The 15,253-nt window shown below is 41.4% G+C and overlaps 1 protein-coding gene across 1 annotated transcript in view; it reads right to left on the bottom strand.

Moving 5' to 3' along the window:
- The window catches only part of POU2AF2 (POU class 2 homeobox associating factor 2), a 38,347-nt gene that overhangs the window by 3,537 nt on the left and 19,557 nt on the right, over positions 1 to 15,253 (bottom strand). The window contains exon 3 of the mRNA XM_081539070.1: positions 622 to 664. Within this exon, the coding sequence (XP_081395196.1) occupies positions 622 to 664 (43 nt within the window). The remainder of the gene's footprint in view (positions 1 to 621; positions 665 to 15,253) is intronic.

Raw genomic sequence — 15,253 nt, 5'->3', positions numbered from 1 at the left:
GTATTTTTTCTCCTTGAAAAGAGGAAGAGCCATTCCAGATGATGAGAGAGCTGCAGAAATTTCCTTCTGTAGAATGGAGCAGATACAACCAAATTCCAATGACAGTAAATATGACTGGGAAACATGGTATAGAGACATTCAGACATGCGGGATCTTCTCCTGCTCTAATCTCTTTCCCTTATCCAGCTCTGAAGATGATCCAAATACTGGGAAAACCTATGCTACTTCTGAGTTTGGAAGTGGAATTCTCCAGGCAAGAATACTGCAGTGAGTTTCGGTTCCCTTCTCCAGGGGATCTTCCCCACCCAGGGTTTGAACCGGGGTCTCCTGCATTGCAGGCATATTCTTTACCATCTGAGCCACCAGGGAAGCTGTAAAACCTGTATGAAGGGCCTAACTGCTATTGCTTTCACCCAATAAGCTTATATTGAACAGAATGCATTCCAAATTCAGGAACGGCTGCGTGAGATCTGCCTTTCCTGACCTTACATTTTGAAAACAAGTATTTTAAAGCAGCAAAATGTTCAAAGTCTTGTAAGGCATCTATGAAAGAATGGAAGCCTAAATGCCTGATTTACTTCAAAAAGGAAGGAATCGACCACCTTGAACTGCAATACTTACCTGGCACTGGCCCAAATGGAGACTGAGCGGAACCGACACTGCCCTGGAAGACAGAGGGACATGCGTGTTTTATTCTTTTAAAAAAAACTTTAATTGGCGGACAATTGCTTTACAATATTGTGATGGTTTTTGCCATGCATGAAAATGAATCGGCCTTAGGCATACATGTGTCGCCTCCCTCTGAGCCTTCCTCCCTCCCCACCCTGTCCCTCCAGGCTGTCTTTACTTGCAAGTTTGAACTTAAAGATTAAGAATATGTTTCACAAGGTTTATTTTCTACCACTAAGAACCTGAGAGTTGACAACAAGTTGAATACAAGTACCAGAAAACAAACTTCTACAAGGGACAGAAAGAAATCAAAGTTTTAGATTCTGGTAAACATGCCCCACATCATACACTACATGAAAGGAAATCATTTACCCTTTTTTTTTTTCTTTACTGTTTGTGTTAATGAAAGTGAAATTCGCTCAGTCGTGTCCGACTCTTTGTGACCCCATGGACTATACAGTCCGTGGAATTCTCCTGACCAGAATACTGGAGTGGGTAGCCTTTCCCTTCTCCAGGGGATCTTCCCAACCCAGGGATTGAACCCAGGTCTCTCGCATTGCAGGTGGATTCTTTACCAGCTGAGCCACAACATCCTTCTTCAAATATGTATCAGTAATTTATATAAATGGACTATGGGCTTCCCAGGTGGCGCTAGTGGTAAAGAACCCTCCTGCCAATGTGAAAGACATGGGAGATGCAGGTTTGGTCCCTGGGTTGGGAAGATCCCCTGGAGGAGGGAGGGGCATGCGTCCCACTCACTCCAGTGCTCTTGCCTAGAGAATCCCATGGACAGAGGAGCCTGGTGGGCTGCAGTCCACAGGGTCGACTGAAGCAACGTAGCAGACATATCACACACACATTTATATGGGTACATACATACATACGGCCCCTTTTTAAGCTGTCTGCCTCCTTGTAGAATGGAAGCTTCACTAAGGATAGAAACCTTGACTGTGACTTGTTCTCCGCATCCAGAACAGGGGGTGATTCATAGTAGACACAATAAAAATATGTGGAATAAAAATAGCAGTTTAATGAGCACAGGAAGTTGAGGATGTTGTCAGTTGAATTATGTCTTCTGGAAAGATATATTGAAGTCACAATTACCAGTACCTGTGAATGTGAACTTATTTGGAAACAGGATCTTTGAAGCAGTAGTTAATTTAAAATGGATTTACTCTGAAGGATTGTGGGCCCTAAATCTAATACGACCGGTGTCCTTCTAAGACGAGGGGAGACAAACACAGACACAGAGGGGAGAAGGCAGTCTGAAGAAAGAGGCAGGAATTTGAGAGCTACAACTTCGAGCTAAGGACCGCAAATGTTTGCCAACAACCTTCAGAAGCCGGGGGTTGGGGGGGTGGCTTCCCCAGTGGCTCAGCAGTAAAGAATCTACCTGCAATGCAGGGGATGCAGGAGACGAGGGTTTGATCCCTGGGTTGGGAAGATCCCCTGGAGGAGGGCATGAAAACCCACTCCAGTATTCTTGCCTGGAGAATTCTGTGGACAGAGGAGCCTGACGGGGTACAGTCCATGGGGTCTCAAAGAGCTGGACATGACTGAAGAAACTAAGCACGCATGCGCCTACACCAGAAGCTAGGCAGAAGCAAAGAAGGGTGTACCTCTAAAGCCTTCAGAGGAACCTGGCCCTCCTGACAACTCAATTTTGGACTTCTAGCTTCTAGATATGTAAGAATATAAATTATTTTTTTAAGCTGCTTAGTTTGTGGTCATTTGTTACTGCAGCCTTAGGACATGCCCTAATACAGGGCATGATTGATGATGAAACAGAATTCACTGCAGTGTGAGAAGTGGCACTGTAGTAGTAAGATGGGGTGAGGTGGCCACTTAAGCTGTATTAGGGATGGGGTGGGGAACACATGGAGAAGGCAATGGCACCCCACTCCAGTACTCTTGCCTGGAAACTCCCATAGATGGAGGAGCCTGGTAGGCTGCAGTCCATGGGGTCGCTACGAGTCGGACACGACTGAGCGACTTCACTTTCACTTTTCACTTTCGTGCATTGGAAAAGGAAATGGCAACCCACTCCAGTGTTCTTGCCTGGAGAATCCCAGGGACGGGGGAGCCTGGTGGGCTGCCGTCTATGGGGTTGCACAGAGTCGGGCACAACTGAAGCGACTTAGCTGCAGCAGCAGGGGAACACATCCTGGAGGAGGAGATGCTCAACCTGACTGCTGAAGGAAGTAAAAGTGAAGAGGTATCAACATCCACTTTTTCGGATTTGAGTTCTTAGTCCTGTCCTGACCCTGTTAATCCTACAGACTCTCAAGAGTTGGAGGGATTTTATAGAGTCTTATTCAACCAGCACTCAATGCTGAAATCCTCTCCAATGTTACTAACTCTGGGTTCATTCAGCCTCTAGTGATGGAGAACTCAGCACCCTCTGAGAAAGCGAATTTCTTCTTTGGCAACCTCTGTTACAAAGTAGGATGAAAATAGTCTTGTTCTTCTTTCTAATCTCCTTGGTCCACACTGAATAAGTTAAACCCTTCTTCCATAAATCGCTCTTAAAATATCTGAAAGTAACCCATCATTTCCCCACTGTCTTAATCAGACTGGGCTGATATAACAAATACCATAGACTTGGTGGCTTAAACAAAAAACATTTCTCCCAGTTATGGAGGCTGGAAGTTTGAGATCAGGATGCCAGCATGGTTGGGTTCTTTGGGGGGTCTTCATCCTGGCTTGCAGATTGCTGTTTTCTTGCAGCGTCTTCACGCGGCACAAAGAGAGATCATCTTTTCCATGTGTCTCTTCTTATAGCAGGACCAGTCCCATTCATGTGGCTTAACCCTCATGACTTCATTACCTCCCCAAAGGCCCCAACTTAAAATATCATCATACTGGGTATCAAGGCTTTAACATATGAATTACGGAAGAAGGGGGTGAGGTATACAAACATTCCATCCATAGGACTAAATTGGAATTCTATCTTCTCTAGGGAAATATCCACCAAGTGGCAAATTTTATTTTCTTGGGCTCCAAAATCACTGAGGATGGTGACTGCAGCCATGAAATTAAAAGACGCTTCCTCCTTGGAAGGAAAGCTATGAAAAATCTAGACAGCATGTTAAAAAGGAAAGACACCACTTTGCCAACAAAGATTTGGATAGCCAAAGCTATGGTTTTTCCAGTAGTCATGTACAAGATGTAAGAGTTGGACCATAAACAATGCTGAGCACCGAAGAATTGTTGCTTTTGAACTCTGGTGCTGGAGAAGACTCTTGAGAGTCCCTTGGACTGCAAGGAGATCCAACCAGCCAATACTAAAAAAAAATCACCCCTGAATGTTTGTTGAAAGCACTGATGCTGAAGCTGAAGCTCCAATACTTTGGCCACCTGATGCAAAGAACTGACTCATTGGAAAAAACCCTGATGCTGGGAAAAATTGAAGGCAGGAGGAGAGGGGGATGACAGAGGATGAGATGGTTGGATGGCTTCACCAACTCAATGGATGTGAGTTTGAGCAAACTCTGGGGGATAGTGGAGGACAGGGAAGCCTGGCATGCTACAGTCCATGGGTTCACAAAGAGTGGGACATGACTGAGCGTCAGACATGGCTTAGTGACTGAACAACAGCCACTCAGAGGTAGAATGGTATTTGAAAGTGAAGACTCTGGAATGAGTGTCTATATTTGAATCCCAGCTATGCCTCTTGTTTGCTGTGTGATCTTAGGCACATGAAGATTAAATATGATCTCATATGTCAAGCACTGAGAATAGTTCCTGGCTTTAAGTAAGGAGGGTATAACTATTAGCTATTATCACTCAGATGCATTTTTATGTTTCTTCAAATCTATGGTTTATTCCTATAAACATGTCACCGTGTTTGTTGTTAAAATTTTTTTAAATTATTTTACTGATGTATAGTTGATTTATAAGGTTGTGTTAGTTTCTGCTGTAGAGCATAATGATTAAGTTATATACATTCTTTTTCATATTCTTTTCCATTATGGTTTATTACAGGGTATTGAATATAGTTCCCTGTGTTATACAGTAGGAGTTTTTTATTTTTACAAAACATCCATTCTACTTATAGTGGTTTGCCTCTGTTAATCCCAAACTTCTTAGTATGTGAACAGTGTGTGTGGGATCCAAGGTGGGTGTAGGTCAGGATGCTGGGATGTCTTGTACAGGAAGGAAAGGAGGTAGTGATTAATTAGAGAAGAGCTTGTGTTCAGGCACATGTTCCCATGTTGCCAGGGCCCATGTTATCTAGCGTTCCCCTCTGCTTTCCAGCTCTTTCTGGCTGGGTCTCTCCTCAAAGGCCCGTGCCAGGGCCCATCCCCTCTGCCTCCTGCCTCAGCCTCCGTCCCTGGGGAAGCAGAGTGTGGCAGGGTGGCAGCCATCCCAGGCGCTGCCTCACCGGATGCCCTGTTGCCTTCTTGCCTCCTTTTCTCTCTGCTTGCTCCCCTTAAACTGCTCTGGACAAGGCTGGGGCCAGGAGGGAGGCTTCCTGTGAGAGGCAGGGTGCATGTCCAGCTTGACAGATAGACGTATGAGCGCCTCTCAGTAATGCCCCGGTTCATCAGCTGGCCTGGCCCTGGCCTCTGCCTGAAGCACAAGCAAAGGTTACTCTGGGCTCCCACAGTCCCCGCAGGGTCTGCCACCACCTGTGCCACCAACAATCCTCTTGCATCACTCTTCCTTCTGCCCAGTTTTACTTATTACTGTGAAATTGCCAGCCCTATACCCCCAATCCAGTTTTAATACCTGAAGAAGTTTCATAATGACTAGGCTAGTTGATTTTATTTGTTATTTGATGAAAAGAAGCCTCTTGTGTTTGTTTCCCCTACATAATTTTGCCCTTTACCTGCTGTGGAAATTAAACACTCTATTTCCATTCTTTATGGTTAGTCATAAAATTTTACCTTGTCTATTTAACAAAGCCTACAAAGAGTATCTTAAGCTTCCCACTGACAGACAAGACCCTTAGGGCATTAACTCTTTTTGCTCCTCTCCTAATTTACATGAGTATGTAATTCCTTGAATTTTAGCTTAAACCTCCACAAATTAAACATCATGATTATTTTCATCATCATTTTGCCAAGTAAATATGTATTAGACTTACTATATGTTTATCATTTTCTTTGCTTATCTGTCCTCCAAACTTTTTTCTAGATTCATTTTCCTCCTGAAAGAACCCTTTAGAAAATTCCTTTCCTGCAGGTGGTGGTGGTGGTGGTTTAGCTGCTAAGTCGTGTCTGACTCTTTGTGACCCTATGGACTGTAGCCCGCCAGGCTCCTCTATTCATGAGATTTCCCAGGCAAGAATACTGGAGTGGGTTGCCATTTCCTTCCCCAGGGGATCTTCCCGAACCAAGGATCGAACCCGTGTCTCTTGCATTGCAGGCGAGTTCTTTACTGACTGAGCCACCTGGGAAGTCGGTATTGGTGGCAACTTCCAGCTTTTATGTAACTGAAAATATAATTCCTTTTGCTTTTGTATTTAAAAGATACTATTTCTGGATTCACAATTATAACTTTATAAGTATTCTTCTCTCAGCACTTTCAAGATTTCACTTCACTGTCTTGTGGCTTCCATGATTGCTGTTGAGAAGTTTGCTATTAACCTTACAGATATTCTATGTAACAATCTTTCTTTCTTTTCTGACTACCCTTTAAAGTATACTCCCTTCGGCTTTAAGATTTTTCAGGTTCACCTCTTTTTATCTTGAGATAGATTTTTAAAATGTATTCTGCTTGTATAAGATGCGCTTCATGTGACTGGGGATGCATGTCTTTTGGAAAAGTTTCAACCGTCTTTTCCTTAAATATTATATTGTCTGTATTATCTGTATTCTTTCCTTCTGAGTCTTTGATGTTTGTTAAATCTTTTACTTTTATCCCCAATAAATTCTCAACTTCTTGTTACTTTCCCTCTATCCATGATTCTATGTTCTATATTTTGGAACAGATTGGTATAGATTTCTTCAGCTCTACATCCAGTTCACTAATTCCTTCTTCAACTGTAGCTAATTTGCTGTTTAACTCATGCATTGATTTTTTTTTTTTTTTGGAACAATGATTAGATATTTTTTTCAGTCCTAGAAATTCTATTTGATCTATTAAAAATATTCGTTGGTCTTTTGTTGAGTGTTAATTATTCATTATGTTTTTTTTTTTAATTTTGTATCTGGTTATGCTAATACCAAAATTCCTGAAAGTCCTGGGAATTTATTGTTTATGCTGACTCTCATTCCTAGTGATTTGTTTCCTTATGCATTTGGTGATCTTTGATTGAAACACATGTCTGGGTTGACCTTAATCTGTGAAAATCTGAGTTCCTAATGTGAAGTTGTGTTTCTCCAGATTTGTCTTTCTATTTCTTGGGAGGCAGCTCCCTTTCAGGCTCCCCAGCCCCAGGCTCAGCTACCCCAATCTCAGCAAAAATAGCTCAAGGAGCAGTCAGTCTTCACATAGAAAGCTAGTTTGGACCCCTGTCCTTAGGGGACTCTGCCTGTCTGGTGTGATCATCTTCTCATCATGCAATGTCTGTATTTCTGCTCAAACATTTCCCCTCCCTTCCACGTCAACCCTCAAATCACCCCACCAAACCCTCTAGTTTTATTGATTTCCCTTACATCCTGCCAGCTCAACAAATCAGCAAAAAAATTTTTTTATGCAGGATCCAGTTTTGTTGTGGGTATAATCTCCCCACCTCCAGACCATTGACTCTGCCTGAAACAAAATCACATCCCTAAGGATTAAAAATAGAAGTAAATGCTGTCCTGTTTTTCACACACCAGATTTAAAATTTTTTTTTTCTATGACTTCCAACATTTTCCAGCAGAGATATACATTATAATAAAATTCATAAGCACATACTTGTAGAAATTTTATAAGCACACTATTAAGCACATGACCAAATATGTTATATTACTATCTCATTTAATTATCACAACCACCCCAGAAGGTAAGTAATATTATTTTCATCCTAATGATGAGGAAATTGCAATAGAGAAAAGCTCAGGTTCCCCTGCAGGTAGGGGTGGTAGGGGTGGTAGTTGTGTGATTTCAGGGCCTGTTTCTGTTCTTTTTTTGAAATTTTTTATTGGAGTGTGGTTGATTTATAACATTGTGTTAGTTTCAGGTGTACAGCAAAGTGAATCAGTTATAGATATACATATATCCACTCTTTTTTAGATTCTTGTCTCATACAGGCCATTATGGAGTATTGAATAGAATTCCCTGTGCTATGCAGTAGGTTCTCATTAGTTACCTATTTTATACATAGTAGTATGTATATGTCAGTCCCAATCTCCCAGTTTATCCCTCCCCCATCCCCTGCGAACCATAAGTTTGTTTTCTACATCTGTGACTCCACTTCTGTTCAAAACTTACTTCATAACTACCACCCCATACTGCCTTCCAAGAGTTTTAATAACTTGAAAATAAAAGTGGGAAAACTTCATAGTTTAAAAATTTAGTATAAAGGAGACTTAGGATATTCAGCATCACTGACTCAATGGACATGAGTCTGAGCAAGCTCTGGGAGTCAGTGATGGACAGGGAAACCTGGTGTACTGCAGTCCATGGGGTCTCAAAGAGTCGGAAACAACTGAGTGACTGAACTGAACTGAACTGAACTGAGGACATTCAGAGAAACCATATAATTAAATAAATGCTCACAAAGAAGATTCAGGGGGATTTATATTTCCCTGTGTCTGTGTGTGTATATATATATATACATACATACATATATATATATATATATATATATATATATATATGCTTCCATATCTATATCTATCTATACATTTTTAGCCTTCAGTGAGTATCCCATTTTGGGGGGAGGAGGTCCAAATTAATTAAGGCATAATTTAAGTACAATACAATTTCCAATCTGTAAGCATATAACTTGATAAATCTTGAGCATTTTAAAAAACTCCTATATGATCCCCCCCATTGTGATATAAAACATTTCCACATAATTAATTATTTATAGCTGTAACCCATGCTTATGGTGACCTGGGAAATAATTAGGTTGGATAAGTCATATAAAAGGCAATGATAGCACACAACTTCAGTTCATCTTACAGAACATAGGAGAGTTCTAAAAGGCCTGTGCTGGGACCGGGAAGGGTTTCATTGGACTGATTGCGGAGCTGGTGTACCAGATTCTTACGTTGAGAAAGACCAGCCTAAGACGAGCCTTCAACATGTGCACTAGTTATCATTGTTCATGTGAAGGGAAAACACATTTCTTTTTACCTTGTTCAATGTATTATATTCATTCAGTTGCATCTCACCATATGAATTCTGTAGAAATAATATTGAAATTAATATTGAAAAGCCCATAACTTTTGACCAAGCGAGATGGTATATAATTTTTATTTTGCATACAGCAAACAACAGGATCCTGCAATGCCAGGTAGCCAAATTTAGAGGTTTACATTTGAATGAAATTTGCCAGTGTGCAACTTCCTGTAGCTAACGCAACAGCCTCACAGCTGCCCCGAAAGCCCCCTCCATGAAAATGAGTTAATTTGAACTAATAGGTCACCATGATAGTAAAGTGATAAGATCAGGAGTTTCCCTTCACTACATTTATTGTCATTTTTATGGCCCTATACTATTTTTAGGTGCCAGCCTGAAAATTGAAAGACCGTGTGAGATGTACTAAAGAAGAGGGTTGCAAGGAGTGTAAGACTTTTCATGATATATTTTAAAAATTCCGACTATATAGTCTGAAAGTGTCTCTTTAAACTTGAAGATGTTTCTACTAATGCTTAAATAAAAATCATAGCCTCTTCTGAATGGCTGGGATTCCTTTTCAAGGAATTCACAGCATATTTAATTTCTTACTGTCATCATATCGATGATTGGGAGAGAGGTGGAGATGATGATATACTGAACATTTTAAAACCATGTTTTAATATCTGAATTGAGAAAAACCATTAGTCACACAATTTTCCTCCAACTTTGAAATGAATGTAAAGTTAATGCCAGGTATAACGTGGTTATTCTTTAAGTAGGTACCTGTGTTAGGATGGAATAACTTCTTCCTCCACAAGAAAATGGGCATAGAGAATTAGATGCCTTAGCTAATGTGACAAGTATATAGTAGAACTAGGGCATTCTGATTGGTTTGAACTCTTATGCAGTGACTAAACTATAACAAACCTGTTCTAATAAGTCTTATTAATTTTGCAAAGTTTGAAAAAGATTTTGATTTATGGACCAGTTATCTGAGTTACCCAGTAATTTAGTCATAAATATTGATAAGAAAAATGCTCCATAATGAATAAGAACTAGAGTTTTAAGCATCTACCATGTGCCAGATGCTTTATGTAATGTTATCTTGTTATAAAGTAGATATTATCATCTCAAGTTTACAAAAGAGGAAACCAAGCATCAGAGAAATTAAGTAATGTGTCCCAAATTATCTATCTTATAATTACAGGACTAGGATTTAAACCCAAACTCTCTGACTCTAAGATTTATTCCCGCTCAAGCTCTCAGTGACATAACCAGTAGGTTCTGTGCACTAGCCCTTCCTTCAAACCAAAGATATCTGCCGGCACCTCTGACATGCTAGGCACAAAGTTGAATGTTTCAGGTGCTAGAAAAGAATGTAACCAAAGGGCTTAGATTAGGATCTATTTAGGGACACAAGCCATCTGCTGTAGGTTAAATATGGCCACAATTACTTTGCAGCTCTTCCCATCAATAAGTGTCATCTATACCTCTACCGTCTTGAATCTGGGAAGGTTTTGTGACTTGTTTTGCCTAGTAGAATGTGGACTAGCATTTTATGAATACCTACTTCATGCCAGATTCTGTGCCAGGCACTTTATATATATTAGTATGTGTTTCATCATTTTTAGTAATTAACATTTGTGTACTTAATGTATTCTGCATAATGCTAAGTGGCTCACATTGTTTCATTAAAGCCTTGCCATTAACCAATGAAATAGATTGCTGTAAGTAATTATCTCCAGATTACAGATCGGAAAACTAATAGGCAGTGTAAAGACTGTCTAGGTCACAGAACGAGTGAGTGATACAGGCTGGGTTCTACTAGACCTGCTCGGGCTGTGCACGCAGAGAGCGGGGGTGGGGGTAAGGATGAGAGTAGCGGTGGTGGTGAGCTGCTGTCTCGAGGGAAGTGACTGGACACATCACACTGTAGGTGATATACGAGTCTTGTTGTGAAGGATGACAGGAAATCAGTGAGCAGGTAGGATAAGGGGTCTCCTTGTTGAGGGGCAAAGCGAAGGCCCAAATATGTGGACAGCATGTCACAGATGTGGAAATATGCAGACAGGGAAGCTGGAGGAAGGAGCAAGTGCCAGGTTATAAAGAGTGTTTTCTGAGCCAAGCTGAAGGAACCTGGACTTTGTCCACTAACAGGAAGTGGTTCTTTAGACGGCTATTAGCAGTGTAGACATATTGAAAGCGGCATTCTAGGAAATGTAATCTGGGGCTGAAAATGATGGTCGGAAATGGTTGGTGTGGTGAGTGTATGGGCTGCTGGAGCTTCACAGATCCGTGATACAGGTCTGATGGGCTCTCCGTGGGGCGGGGGCGGGGAGGCCAGCAGCTGATGTTTATATCCATCTCTATTTGGCTGTGTGTTGGAGCCTGCTAAAGGCTGATATTCGCCCTGTGGGTGCTAAGGGCTGCTGGCCACCTGTCCCAGTTGTACCAACTCCCAGGGCTCTTTCTCTCTTTTCTTCTTTATCGCCAGCCTCCTCGTTGATACCCGTGTGTAAAGAGGGGCCTGGCATGTCTCCCTCATATGGCCCTATTTACAGAGGAAAAAACCCTGTATCCTTAAATGATTTAAGATGTCATTGTATAGGTCCAATCTTAAAGCCTGTAAGAATTTGTGAGGAAGTAATATTGAAACATATATCTTTAAAAACATTTGCCTTGATTCTATAAAGCCTAGATTATAGAGTATTTATCTCACAAAGAAAGAGTTGATTTGGGGCACCTTATCTCCAATATCACCATCTCAGGTGACAGTAGGGACTATGTAATTGATATAAGATGGAGACATGATAGTATGAAGTGCTTTGCCTGATGCCTTCAAACATATAGAGGTAAAATGAAGACTAAAAGAGACCTGTTTAAATTTTCTCTTGGGAGAAGGGAATTCACCACGAGAACACTATGCATTTTTGTAATAGTGCATGTAAATAACATAGATTTTGGTATTGATTAACTTGCTGCAACAACTTCATTTCTTTATAATAAAATGTCATAGAGAGATTCTGGAAGATTGCACATGGCCCTGGGAAGTAGAACAAGTAGGCAGGGAAGGTCAGTAGACTTTAAAAAAAATTATACTGCTTTATTAAGTTTGAAATTTTACCATGTGTTATTTTTGTAATGGAAACTAGTTAATACAAATTAAAAACCAGAATTTAGGTCTTATATCTTTATTGTAGCTTTCAAAAAAAAAAAAAATTAAAAAAAAATCTGTTGTTCCAACTGTCTTACATTTCTGGTCTATGAACTATTTTATGCCCTTTGGAAAGTAACACTGTTATAGAATTCCAAACTTCTGATAGTTTCTTAAAATTTTCCTGTTAAAACTTTCCTGCTTGGCACAAAATTATGTCCAGGCTGCCTCTGTGAGAAAGTTATTTCTGTTGCCTGAGTTACAAAATGAAACACAGTTTTTTTTTCACCCTTGGGTCTTGGCATGCCTTTGGAATGCTATTTGTTTTTATGTATATCAATAGCTAAGTTAGAATGACAGGAGCTACTGGGATGCACATTAATAAATGGTATCCTACACTTTGGCCAGAACAAAATGTGCAGAACTTCAGCTCTGCCAGATGGACTTGCTATGGCTGTTTCACTGAAAAACTTGATTACTTTTGCAAGCTGAGTAAAAGAATTCACCACCAGGAAATATTTTAAATTTCATGACATTAAAAACAACCACTACAGAACCAATAAGACAGCCAAAAAAAAAATTAGGTGCTTGCAAAAAGTTTACCTTTATTAATATTATTAAAAAAAAATTTCTGCAATTGTGAAGGAGCAGGTGGTTGGGTGGGGAACATGGACAGCCCTGGAAATGTGGTTCAGTTCTCCAAACAGGCAGGACTGTGGGCTAATTAAAGCCAGACAATGGGCCATTTTGAAAGCTTTAGATAAAACATACATTCAAATGAATGCCAGGGATATAATATGTACTTCTATATTCAAACATTGGCGTTTTGAGTTTACAAGGCATTCCCTGCCCGGAAAATGTTTCTTTCTTTCTTTTTAAATTCTTTCTGGGCTCAGAAGGGGGTTAGTCGGCAATGTTAACAAGCAATATGCAAAGCACTGTGCTATGAGAGTGAGTGAAAGGTGTAGGGGGGCATTCCCAGAGTGGACACTGATTCCCTTTATCGATAACCATACAAACATTACAAATGAATGGATTCTTCCGTTGGCAATTCAGAAAAAAGTAACAAGGGCAAGTGAGATGTACTTCTTAGGAAGAAACATATTTTTTCCTGAGAATTTAATACTCAAACACAAAAAGAACAGGTACTTCTAAAATATTATTTTTTAAGTAAGAAACATAAAACATTAGCAAAGCAGGAAGATACACACTGGGCCATCTGATGACCATTTGCTGTGCCCAGGCAAGCAGGAAATTCTTACTAAAGCCAGATTATAGGATGGGTTTATGAGAGTTGAAGAGATGAAAACTAATTTTTATGGTAAATTTTTAGAGAGCATAGAAGAGCGTGAAGATTTCTTGTAATAGCAGTGGTCCAAATAATTTGCACTTGTACTAAGTCATTCCGTCATGTCAGACTCTTTGCAATCTCAGGGACTGTAGCCCGCCAGGCACCTCTGTCTGTGGGGATTCTCCAGGCAAGAATACTGGAGTGGGTTGCCATGCCCTCCTCCAGGGGATCTATCCATTCCAGGGATTGAACCCAGGTCTCCTCCATTACGGGTGGGTTCTTAACCATCTGAGCCACCAGGGAAGCCCAATTTGCACTTATATGTCTTCAAAGCTTGACATGCCTCTGACCATGGAATCAACAGAACATGCCTGTTCTCTGTTCTTGAGTTGACAAGTCCAGAGAGGGCTGCAATGGCTGTGATGTCTTCCTTGAATTTATGTGTGGCCGACCACCTATATTTAAAGCATGGAGGAGGGCAGGAGGACATGGCAACCTAATATTCCTGTCTGGAGAACCCCGAGGATAGAGGAGCCTTGAGGGCTGCGGTCCATAGGGTCACACAGACTCAGACAGGACTGAAGCGACTTAGCATGCACACACAAATCAGTTTTTGGGCTTATTTACGTTCTGCCTCTTCCTTTCACTTAGAATTTCATCGTTATTTAATACCACCATTGGACGTGACTGGGTGACTTGACTTTCACTTTTCACTTTCACGCATTGGAGAAGGAATTGGCAACCCACTCCAGTGTTCTTGCCTGGAGAATCCCAGGGACGGAGGAGCCTGGTGGGCTTCCATCTATGGGGTCGCACAGAGTCAGCCAAGACTGAAGTGACTTAGCAGCAGAATATCAAAGAGAAATAGCACAATATATGTAAATTGCCCAAGTTTTAGAAAACTCTGGAAATTATATCTTGATTATATCTATCTGTCTTCAGCATGGAATTCTAAGAACCACCCAGGAAATGAGATTCTTGGTAGTCTGTCTCTATCTTTTACCATATATTCATAAGAAGATTAAGAGCAGAAGGAAATTACCCTCCCTTTTCCTTTCTAGCTATTTTATTTATTCAGCATATGCATATGATTCTTTAGTGTGTACAACTATGAGAGAGTGCTGGAACACCATGTAGGTTGGGAGATCATCTAAGAGGTGGATGACCAGAGCGAACTGGTAAGCTCGGCATTTCCCTGAGCCTGGGGTCTCTTCCAGCCTCCAGAAAGGAGCTGAGACGGTCTCCTCCTCTTTGAGTGGGAGAGTGGTATATTACATCCCGTCCCAGGAGCGAGTCATGCGATACCAGCCTCTCAGGTCAGGTCGGCAACTTTCAGAAAAAAATAAGGCTTCAGCAGAAGGCAGAGCAGGGCAGCAAGCTTCAGGCAAGAAGAGGAGGTCAGAGTGAAATGGGTTGGCTGAGGCAGACCCTAAAGAGCTCAAGAGGAGCAGCAGAGAGGCTTCTGCGAAGTCCGTGTGGTGTGCTTGGACTCTGGCTCCGGAAATGCTTTCCTGTTTTACAGGGAGGGCCAGGTGCCGTGCAGAGCCCAGGAGAACACGGGTCCAGGAGAGGTGGGAGATGGCTGAGAGGAAAGACGCTCTGGTACCAGGTTCTGGGATGGAGCTAGGGATAGGTTCCGGAAGGAAATTAAGTCCAGTTTCTTCCAAGATGTCTGGGTAGCAAAGGAAAGGAAGGTCCTGGCTCTGGTTTGGACTGGGTGTGGCATCATCTGAGCGGTATACTGAATCACTGCAGGGACAGGCAGGGAGACAGACGTGTGGTTGAGAGGGAGTGAAAGACATGATGCAGCAGCGGCCTGGGTTGAGTAGGAAGGGTGAGCTCGGTACTGAGCGGAGGACCCGAAGCAAAGTGGTTATTTATTCCCAAAGCTCGCCCTTCCTTAGACCAGAAATGTAAACTTA

Source organism: Giraffa tippelskirchi, chromosome 11 (assembly GCF_054371585.1).
Source record: "Giraffa tippelskirchi isolate mGirTip1 chromosome 11, T2T-mGirTip1v1.2.pri, whole genome shotgun sequence".
Classification (NCBI taxonomy): domain Eukaryota; kingdom Metazoa; phylum Chordata; class Mammalia; order Artiodactyla; family Giraffidae; genus Giraffa; species Giraffa tippelskirchi.
Note: the sequence above shows the minus strand (reverse complement) of the source record. Positions and strands in the feature narration are given on the sequence as shown.